Genomic DNA, 11,054 nt, shown 5'->3' on the forward strand with positions numbered 1-11,054 from the left:
ATGGCTGTCGAGCTGTCTGAGCTTCTCGACCTGGAAGCCGAAATCGCAACCCTAAGGCGGGCGTGTGAGGAGCCAACGGCGCCATTGAAAGAGACCTCTGGAACCAGGTACGTGGGCACATTTCCAGGCCCTCCCCTTTGCTCCCTTGCATGTCCCACCGGCACCTCCGTTGGGTCCAGGGTGCTGAGTGAGGGCACCCCTCCTTTTCCCTTTAGGCAATTAATACTTCTCTACAGAGGTTCCTGGGAGCTCTGGTAACGTAGTGGTTACGAATTGGGCTGCGAACCTTAAGAGCTGCAGTTTGAAACTACCAGCTGTTCCGCGGGAGAAAGATGACGCTTTCTACTCCAGGGCACATAACAACAGCAACAGAAGTTCTTGAAGTACTCAACTCAGACTCGACATTGTGTTGACAATTGTAGCATTGTTGATGTTAAGTGCCGTCGACTTGATTCCAACCAATAGCGACCATGTTAGGGTTTTGGAGGAGCAGCTGGTGAGCTTGAACCGCCGACTTTGATATTCAAATGGCTTTGCAGTCTGGCGCATTAACCCACAGTGCCACACCAGGACTCCGTAGGGTGCGCCAAAATATGGTCTTAAAATAATGTCGACTCTTGGTATGGCACTACTTGCTGGATTGCAAGGTCGGTTTGAACAGCAAGATTGGCTATTGCACTTAACAACATTAAAAGAAACCGGTCCTACAGCACCACATTGTTGTTGTTGTTGTTAAGTGCCGTCGAGTCGGTTCCGACCCATAGCGACCCTGTACAGGGTTTCCGAGGGTGTAAATCTTTACGGGAGTAGAAAGCCTCATCTTTCTCCCGCGGAGCAGCTGGTAGTTTCGAACCGCTGACATTAAGGTTCGCAGCACCACATTAGGAATCAAAAAAGCCAAGACAATAGTAAAATTAATCTATTGGTGGTTGCTTGTTGTGGAGTCGGTTCTGACTCATAGCAACCCTATATAGGGTTTCCGAGGCTGTAAATCTTTACCGGAGCAGAAAACCTCATCTTCCTCCCGTGGAACCGCTGGTAGTTTCAAACTTCTGACCATGAGATTAGCAACCCTACTTGTAACCACTATGCTACCAGAGCTCCTAAAAATTAGTCTATTACTTGGGGTTTATCCGGCAGAGGATTTGTGAAATGAGTAGCACTAAACTAGGTGTATCAGTAGTGACTGGCATTTTATTGGCAAAACATACAGAAGCAAAGAAGCTTATTTCTGATTGGCTTATACAGTTCATCTGAACAGTGCCTGAACGATGAATCAGAATTGATTTGCAAAGGCTATCGGTCGATCAGGATGTCCTGAAAAGTTGTTATGTGCAGTGAACCCAAGGATCCCCTATACGGTTTCTGAGAAGCACCTGGTGGATTTGAACCATTGACCTGTGGTTAGCAGTACAGTGCTTATCATGCAGTCAGAAAAGTATGGCTCCTCAGAAACCCCATAGAGGCTTGCTAGAGTCTGAATAGACTCTTAAGGCACTTACCAACAAGGCTAATTTTTGGTAAAGGCCAACTCATAGGGGAGCTTTCCATGTAACGAGGACTCCATTTGGTCAACCACATGACTCCATTTTTATTTAATTTAACAAAAGGAATTAAATTTAATCACAGTAGTGAGAAAGATGTTTTTCTTTCCAATTCTCTTACTTTTGCTTTGAATTCAAGGATAAAACCTTGTATATCTCCCTAATTAATCTAGTTTTCAGTGGGCAGCAGTATCTAGTTAGGATTTAATACCTTTGGTTTCTTTGTGTTTACTTTATGGTGTGTTAGAAACAGTAAACACTTAAGGGAATTTGAACATAAGGTTTATTCTGAGCGGTTTTCTATATGCATGTAGGGAGGTCATTATCAGTCCATAAAAATCAAATTGCTAGAAGAAGTTACATATAATGGGGCTTATAACGAGATGGCAGTGTTTCGTTATGCTATGCATAAGGTCACTATGAGTCGATACCGACTCAGTGACACCTAACCACAACAACATAACGAGATAGTGTTCTGGTACTGTGGGCTAATTAGTCAGACTGCAAAGTCGTATGAACTGCAAGGTTGGTGGTACAAGCTCACCAGCTGCTCCTTGGAAACCCTATAGAGGGTCGGAATCGACTTGACAGCACTTAACAACAACAACAACAACCAAATAAGGAGATGGTGGGAGCCACAGTGGCTGCATACGATAACCACTGGACTGCGAACTACAAGGTCCATGGTTCACTATGAGTCAGAACCCACTCGGGGACACTTAACATCATAAAGAGATGGTGGTGGTGGAGGTAAGTGTGCCATTTACTTGTTCTGACTCATACCAACCCTGTGGTGGTGGTGTGCTGCAAAATTGGTTCCCACTGTTGGAGACCCTGCAGGGTTTCAGAAGCTGTAAATATTTATGGGAGCAGAAAGCTTCATCTTTCTCTTAGCTGAGCAACTGGTGATCTGAATTACTGGCCTTGTGGTTAGCAGCCCTGCTCATAATTCACTAAGCTATCAGGGCTTCTAGTTAGGTTTAAAGAGATTGTTGTTGAGTGCCCGCTAGTCGGTTTAGACTCAAAGCAACCCTGTATAGGGTTTCCAAGGCTTTAAATCTTCACTGGAACAGAAAGCCGACTTGAATCTCAGAACTTGTGGTTCACAGTCCAGTGTTTATTGTATGGAGCCGCCGCACTCTATAAAGAGATGAGGAGGGAGAACTATAGAAGATCAACCACTGGCTAATTATGTTTTTCTTTATTGTGATTTAAGTGAAGCTTTACAGACTTCAACAAGTCATACACCTTGTTTCATCTCAATGATTGCAATCCCCTCCATGCAACAACAGTTATCCAACTTCCTCTTTGTGGTTCCTATTTCCATTCTACCCTCCTCCCCATCCAGTCTCAACTTAGTACTTAGGTATGTTGTCCTTTTGATCTCCCAGATTGACCGTTCCACAGTGAACATACCTTATAAGAGTTTTTGTGTGCCCTATCTACTGTTTGGTGAAAATTGGGCTAAGATGGTAAGTTCTGTTCCAGACCTGAAGGGCCATTGCCTCGGATTTCTCCTGTCTTTTTCTTGCCAGTAAGCTTGATCTGTTTTTTATAATTTTGAGTTTTGTTCTACATTTTCTGCCACTCTATTTAGGACCCTCTAATGTGATCCCTTTCAGAACAGTTGGTAGTGGTAGCTGGGCACCATCTAGTTCTAGTTTCAGAGTTGTGGTAGCTGAGGCTCATCTTCTCTATTGGACTAGTTGATTCTAAGCATCTTCAATTCTCATAATTCTTTCTTCTGTACATGGTGAGACCAGTAGATGCTACTAACCAAAGTAGGATGTGTAGAACATTATCATTTTATTCCTAGTGTTACATATTACGTTCCCTATAACCCAGATTTGAAGATAAACACTGCACCGCAAACCACAAGGTCAGCAGTTTGAGCCCACCAACTACTCCTTGGGAGAAAGATGAGGCTCTGCTCCCACAAAGATTTGCAGCCTCAGAAACCCTACACATGGTTGCTATAAGTTGTAACTGACATGATCACACTTAACTGCTAACTCGTGAATTACTCTCCCTTCCTTCCCATGCCTGATAGCCATCAAAGAATATTTCTTTTAGTATGAAAAAGATCTTTTTTTACTTTTTTACAATAGTAGTCTCATCATATTTCACTCAGCATAATGTCTCCATCTTAACTGAGAGTTTTCAGTTATAATCCATGGGGAAAAAAACAAAATAGTTTCCCCCAAATACTGTGTGGCCACAATATCAATTTGGTTGTTTGTTGTTGTTGTTAGGTGCCATCGAGTCGGTACTGACCCATAGTGACCTTATGCACAGCAGAACGAAACACTGCCTAATCCTGGGCCAACCTCACTACTGTTGCCATGCTTGAGTCCATCGATGCTGCCAGTTGGCCAATCCATCTTGCTGGGGGTCTTCCTCTTTTTCTCTGACCCTCCATCTTACCAAACATGATATCCTTCTCCAGCAACTGGTCCCTCCTGTCAATATGTCCGAAGTATGAGAGACGAAGTTTGGCCATCCTCCAAGGAGCACTCTGGCTGCACGAATCTATTGGTTCTTTTGGCAGCCCATGCACTCTCAATATTCCAACACCATAACTCAAAAGCATCAATTCTTCTACCGTCTTCCTTATTCACTCTCCAGCTTCCGCGTGCATATGAGGTTATTGAAAATACCAAGGCTTGGGTCAGGTGCACCTTAGTTCTCAAGCTGACATCTTTGCTCGTCAACACTTTAAAAAGGTCTTCTGCAGCAGTTAGTAATATCAAAAAGTTAGCATATTCAAAAAGTAACTGGGCAGACTGTGGCAAAGCAAGAGCCTTGGAGATACCACTGCTGCCAGCATAGCTGGAGACTGGAGCCGATCCTGGGGGCTGTCCTCAGGCCCTGCACTCTCCCAGTGAGTCAAAGAAGTCTTGTTGTATCAGAGTAAGATGGACAGTAGCTTTGATTGTGATTGTGGTAAGCTGGAGCCACCTGATCACTAACAAAAGACATCTGTTAACCAATAGCAGCCAGGGCTTGCTGTTGAACTATGTAGCAACAAAGGAAGAAAGAAGCGAAACAGAAAGAGTGCTCACCAGCACCTTAGACAGATGCTGCTCAGGACCAGTCCAACATTGAGTGTATCTGCACTGTGAGGAGAATGTTCATAGAAGCCTGTTGTGTGCATATTTAGTCATGTTTTTGTTAAATTGTTTAGCACAGTAAATCTGTGTGCATAGTATGTCATTTTATTCTGTTTGAGTTTCTTGAGTGTTTTCTTTAAATGTCTGCAGAATTGCTGCCCCATTCGTGAACTATGAGTACTGCAATCTTTTTAATTCTCAATATGAGTAGAGCTTTTTGAGCTGTAAATCTAAGGGGAACTCAATGGGCCTGGTTGGCATATGCAATGAACATCAAGAAACCATCTTTGTGTGGAAGCAAAATGATTTTTCTTCTCCCTTTTTGAAAGATCTTTCCTTTTGATGCTGGTCTTCCTTGTTTACACAAGCTCAACGGTTCAAAAGGAAAAAGCGGCAATAGTAAGGTTTTCAAAATGGCTGAGAAGTTTGAAAGTCTCATGCACATTCATGGTTTTGATCTGGGTTCTAAGTATATGAACTTAAAACCATTGGGTTGTGGAGGCAGTGGCTTGTTTTTTTTTTTTTGTTTTTTTGTTTAATGTTTTATTGTGAATTATGTGATAGCTTACATGGGAGAACATTAGTTTTACATTCATTCTATCGTATATTGTGTCATTGCCATGGTTACAATCCCCTCTGGCTTGGTTTTTTGTGATGTTGACAATGACTGTGACAAAAGAGTGGCCATCAAGAAAATTGTCCTTACTGATCCCCAGAGTGTCAAACATGCTTTATGTGAAATCAAAATTATTAGAAGACTAGACCATGATACCCTCGGAAACCCTGTACAGGGTCGCTATGGGTCGGAACCGACTCGAAGGCACTTAACAACAACAACAGACCATGATAACATTGTTAAGTGTTTGAAATTCTTGGTCCCAGTGGAAGCCAGTTAACAGATGATTTGGGCTCTCTTACGGAACTGAACAGTGTTTACATTGTTCAGGAGTACATGGAGACAGATTTGGCTAATGTGCTGGAGCAGGGCCCTTTACTGGAGGAGTATGCCAGGTTTCTCATGTATCAGCTGCTATGTGGACTCCAGTATATCCAGTCTGCAAATGTACTGCACAGAGATCTCAAACCAACCAATCTCTTCATTAATACCAAAGACTTGGTGCTGAGAATAGGTGACTTTGGTCTTGCACAGATCATGGATCCCCATTATTCTCACAAGGGTCATCTTTCTGAAGGATTGGTTACTAAATGTTACAGATCTCCATGTCTCTTACTTTCACCTAATAACTGTCCTAAAGCCATTGACATGTTGGCTGCAGGCTGCATCTTTGCTGAAATGCTGATTGGTAAGACCCTCTTTGCAGGTGAATATGAAGTTGAACAGATGCAACTGATTTTAGAATCTATTCCTATTGTACACGAGGAAGATCGTCAGGAACTTCTCAGTGTAATTCCAGTTTACATTAGAAACGACATGACTGAGCCACACAAACCTTTAACTCAACTGCTTCCAGGAATTAGTCGAGAAGCACTGGATTTCCTAGAACAAATTCTGACATTTAGCCCCATGGATCGGTTGACAGCAGAAGCAGCATTCTCCCATCCTTACATGAGCATATTTTCTTTTCCAACGGATGAACCAGTTTCCAGTCATCCCTTTCATATTAAAGATGAAGTTGATGATATTTTGCTAATGGATGAAACTCATAGTCACATTTATAACTGGGAAAGGTACCATGATTGTCAGTTTTCAGAACATGATTGGCTTATACATAACAACTTTGGTATTGATGAAGTATAGTTTAATCCAAGAGCTCTGTCCAGTGTCACTGATGAAGAAGAATTACAAGTCGATCCTCGAAAATATTTGGATGGAGATCGTGAAAAGTATCTGAAGGATCCTGCTTTTGATACCAGTTACTCTACTGAGCCTTGTTGGCAGTACCCAGATCATCATGAAAACAAATATTGTGATCTGGAGTGTAGCCATACTTGTAACTACAAAACGAGGTCAACTTAGTTTGGAGAGAGAGTGAAGTGAACCATTACTATGAGCCCAAACTTATCATTGTTGTTGTTGTTGTTATGTGTCATGGAGTTGGTTCCGACTCATAGCGACCCTGTACAGGGCTTCCGAGGCTAGAAATCTTTACGGGAGCAGAAGGCCTCATCTTTCTCCCGCGGAACAGCTGGTAGTTTCGAACTGCTGACCTTGCGGCTCGCAGCCCGATTCGTAACTTGTAACTACAAAACGAGGTCAACTTAGTTTGGAGAGAGAATGAAGTGAACCACTACTATGAGCCCAAACTTATCATAGACCTTTCAAATTGGAAAAAAAACAAAGCCAAGAGAAATCTGATAAGAGAGGCAAGTCAAAATGTGAAAGGAATGGATTGGTTAAAGCCCAGATAGCACTAGAGGAAGCATCACAGCAACTAGCTGAGAAGGAAAGGGAGAAGAATCAGGGATTTGACTTTGATTCCTTTATTGCAGGCACTATCCAACTTAGTTCACAGCATGAGCCCACTGATGTTGTTGATAAATTAAATGATTTGAGTAGCTCGGTGTCACAACTAGAATTGAATACTTTGATACCAAAATCAGTAAGCTGAGAAAAACAAGAAAAAGGAATGGCAAATTTGGCACAATTAAAAGCCTTGTACCAATAGTCTTGGGATAGCCAGTTTGTAGGTGGAGGGGAGGACTGTAGTTTTGTTGTGAGGTCAGGAAGGATGAACACGTTGAGAAGGAAAACACTTAAACACCAGTTATTTGGTCAAGTTCTTTAGCAGGAAAGAAGATACTGAAATGCTAGAAACTGAGCCAGTAGAGGATGGGAAATTTGGGGAGAGAGGAAATGAGGAAGGATTTCTGAACAATAGTGGGGAGTTCCTCTTTAACAAGCAACTTGAATCCATCGGCATCCCAGAGTTCCGTAGTCCAGTTGGGTCACCACTTAAGTCACTACAGGCCATGTTAACACCTTCTGCTATGAAATCTTCCCCTCAGATTTCTCATAAAACATCCAGCAGCATTCTGAAACATGTGAACTAAAACAATCAGCAGACATTTCACTTTGTATTCTTCATGAAATGTGTTTTGTCTTTTTTATTACTAGTGTTTTAAGTCATTTTTTACTTGAATAAGATGGTATCATTTTGGTAAGGATTTCATTAGTTCTTGGTTTTTAAAATTCAGACTTATTTTCTAAATGTGAGGTAGTTGTCATTCTAACTAGCATGTTGTTTGCACACAAAAATAAAAGTAGAGCAAAATAATGCAATGCAGGAGGAGACAAAAGAAATGCACTAAGACAAGTAAAAACATCCTCTCATTAAATAATCTGTTTTACAGGAAACAAAAAAATCTTGCCTTGAAATTTACACAGTGAGCCTAAACATACTTTTTTTTCCCCCCTAAAACATTTTTATTCATGAGTATTTTCAAGTTTTCATACTGTACACATTTCTTAAAACACATGATACCAGCAACAACTGAAAATGGATGCCAAATTTGGTACACATGTGTTATCTACCTCAAGGAAACAAAAGTATGTGGCAAAACATATACCACCTGTATTACTTCACAGTATGTACTTTTATTTAGCCAGCATTTAGTGTAGTAAACTATTCTTAAGATTCATTCACTGTTTATAAATGTTCTGGTAAACATTCTTTCTAGTGAAGTGTTAATATATCCTATCTTATTTATTTTAGCAAATCAGTATATTTTCTTTATTTAATTATAGAAAGTTAATTTAGTTTTTCAAATTTATTTGCAAATACCTTTTCCATTCTGCACTGTGGTTTGTTGCCTACCTAGCTGAATATATGTCAGCTTATTCTAAGGCTGTCCGTGTACTTTATTTAACTACCTGTTCATTTAAGTCAAGTGCTCACTGTGTAGAGGAATCTGTATTTTGGAGGTGCTTGATCTATCTACAAAGAAAAATTAGGAATTTATTATAAAATGCTCCTAGAAGTCTTAATTGTGTTTTATTTTTAAAACAAACGAACTGTAATGTTAGACTTGTGTGCATGGAAGTAATTAAGGTACATCATTATTGTAGTTTGAAAGTTGTATATAAAACATATTTTGTTTTTACTGTATGTTTTTACCGAATGATCTATTCCCCATCTCAAGGCAAGCATGAATAAAATTAGGTTAAATGTAGCATGTGGGATCCCAGTCTCTTAGAATTTTGTTTCATCTATTTTTTTTCATTGAATACTGTCTATGTCTTTGGTTATACTGTTTGAAGAAAAAGGACAAAATAAAACATGGCCAGCAAAAAAAAAAATTATAACTGGGTTCCCATATATTTATGTTGTATGTTTCACAAGCTTATGTTTTAAAGTAAGTATAAGCTCCCTGATTTACTCTGTTCTGAGAGTTTCCTGTGTCTAACCTTCTGTTTTCATATCAAGTTGAAGGCCATGGCTAATGTTTTTCATAAAACAATCTACAGGTCTCAATTCTTTCCCAATAAACTGTTTCTTCTTTGCTGAGAAACTGCTTCTTGTAGCTAACTTGTAATCTTTCACTATGATTTAGTTTGTTATTGTTGTGCTAAGTGCCCTCTGGTTGGTTCCAACTCATAGTGACACTGTACAGGGCTTCCAAGGTAGTAAATTTTTGTTGGAGCAGAAAGCCTCACCTTTCTCCCATTGAGTAGTGAATGGGCTTGAATCACTGACTTGTGGTTCACAGTCTAGTGCTTATCCTGGATAGCCACCATGCTTCCTCTAATTTAGTTATAGCACAGGTAAGCACTTGGGGGTTAAATAGGCTTATTATTGTAAAGAAAGGACTCGTGCTGCGGCATTGTAGGAACAGCACTGAAGTTTGAACCACAAGATCAGCAGTTCAAACCCACCATCTGTTCCTCAGAAACTATACAGGTTTGCTATGAGTTGGAACCAACTCAATAATATTTAATAACAACAACTATTATAAATTAATGAAATGAATTGATTATGACAAAAGCTAGGAATAATAGGATGTTTGTTAAAAATTCTTACTTGATATAATCAAGGTTTCTGTTTACTTATAATTTAAAGATTAATCTGTTAATTCATAATAATCCTTAAAAGCTTTAAAATCAAATAGCATATAAACAAAGAAATAAGATTCTGACTATTGAGATAGCAGAAGGCTTCCTAGTCACCAGGTTGAAGAATTAATTTTATTCTTGCATAATCTGCCTTAAAGACAGGACTTTAGTAGAACATAACAAACTCCTGAAAAATGAGAATGTCATAAAAAGTCATAATGTATTTTTGTTTATAAAAAGATGCTAAAATTTTTTATTTAATGAGAAAGGTGTCTGATTCTCACCTGGTTGAAAATTCATATTAGTGTTTTGTCTTATGTTTTTGCCTAACATTAGAAAGCAGGTGGTTGTTGTTGTCAGGTGCCATCGAGTCGGAACCGACTCATAGCGACCCCATGCACAGCAGAACGAAACAATGTCCGATCCTGGGCCAACCTCACTACCGCCGCCACACTTGACACCATCAATGATGTCACCTGGCTGATCCATCTCGTTGGGGGGTCTTCCTCTTTTTCTCTGACCCTCCACCTTACCCAGCATGACATCCTTCTCCAGCGACTGTTCTCTCCGGACAATGTGTCCAAAGTATGACATATTTTACATAGTATAATGTCTTTTTAATGTAATAGCACAAAAACCAATGGGCTTAACTGAAAGATTTATTCCACTTAGATTTGTGTTAAAACCCGAGGAAGAGGAATATATCCACGGGGATCCCCTGCTACAAACCCCTTCTAGGCCAACTGCACCTTCAACAATCCAACCTGAAAACCCACCATGACTTCCCCTCCATATAATCTGCCCTCACCTAGTTCGCCTGGTCACAAGTTGGGCCAAAATCAGACCTCTGGTAAGAGAACCATGCATATGTTGTCCCTCAACCATGGCCACTGAGATCAGGGAACAAGTTATAGCCTGCTGTGCCCTCAACTCAGTATGCACCCCTTCCCAGGCTAAGCCTCAACCCTGGAATACCAGCATGTTGTTGTTGTTGTCAGGTGCCATCGAGTCGGAACCGACTCATAGCGATGCTTTGCACAACAGAACGAAACAATGTCCGGTCCTGGGCCAACCTCACTACCACTGCCACACTTGAGTCCATCAATGCTGCCTCCTGGCCAATCCATCTCATTAGGGGTCTTCCTCTTTTTCTCTGACCCTCCATCTTCCCAAGACTGTTGCCTCCTGACAGTATGTCCAAAGTATGAGAGACGAAGTTTAGCCATCTTGGCCTCTAAGGGGCACTCTAGCTGTACTTCTTCCAAAACAGATCTATTGGTTTTTTGGCAGCCCATGCACTTTTAGTATTCTCCTCCAACACCATAATTCAAAGGCATCAATTCTTCTACGATCTTCCTTATTCACTGTCCAGCTTTCACATGCATATGA

General features: G+C 40.6%; 1 protein-coding gene and 1 pseudogene across 1 annotated transcript in view; both read left to right on the forward strand.

Moving 5' to 3' along the window:
• The window catches only part of CENPP (centromere protein P), a 422,858-nt gene continuing 411,804 nt past the window's right edge, over window positions 1–11,054 (forward strand). Inside the window, exon 1 of the mRNA XM_006876774.1 lies at window positions 1–107. Within this exon, the coding sequence (XP_006876836.1) occupies window positions 1–107 (107 nt within the window). The remainder of the gene's footprint in view (window positions 108–11,054) is intronic.
• LOC102813410 lies at window positions 5,068–7,666 on the forward strand (annotated as a pseudogene).

The sequence above is a fragment of the Chrysochloris asiatica genome, unplaced genomic scaffold, assembly GCF_000296735.1.
Source record: "Chrysochloris asiatica unplaced genomic scaffold, ChrAsi1.0 scaffold00412, whole genome shotgun sequence".
Taxonomy (NCBI): domain Eukaryota; kingdom Metazoa; phylum Chordata; class Mammalia; order Afrosoricida; family Chrysochloridae; genus Chrysochloris; species Chrysochloris asiatica.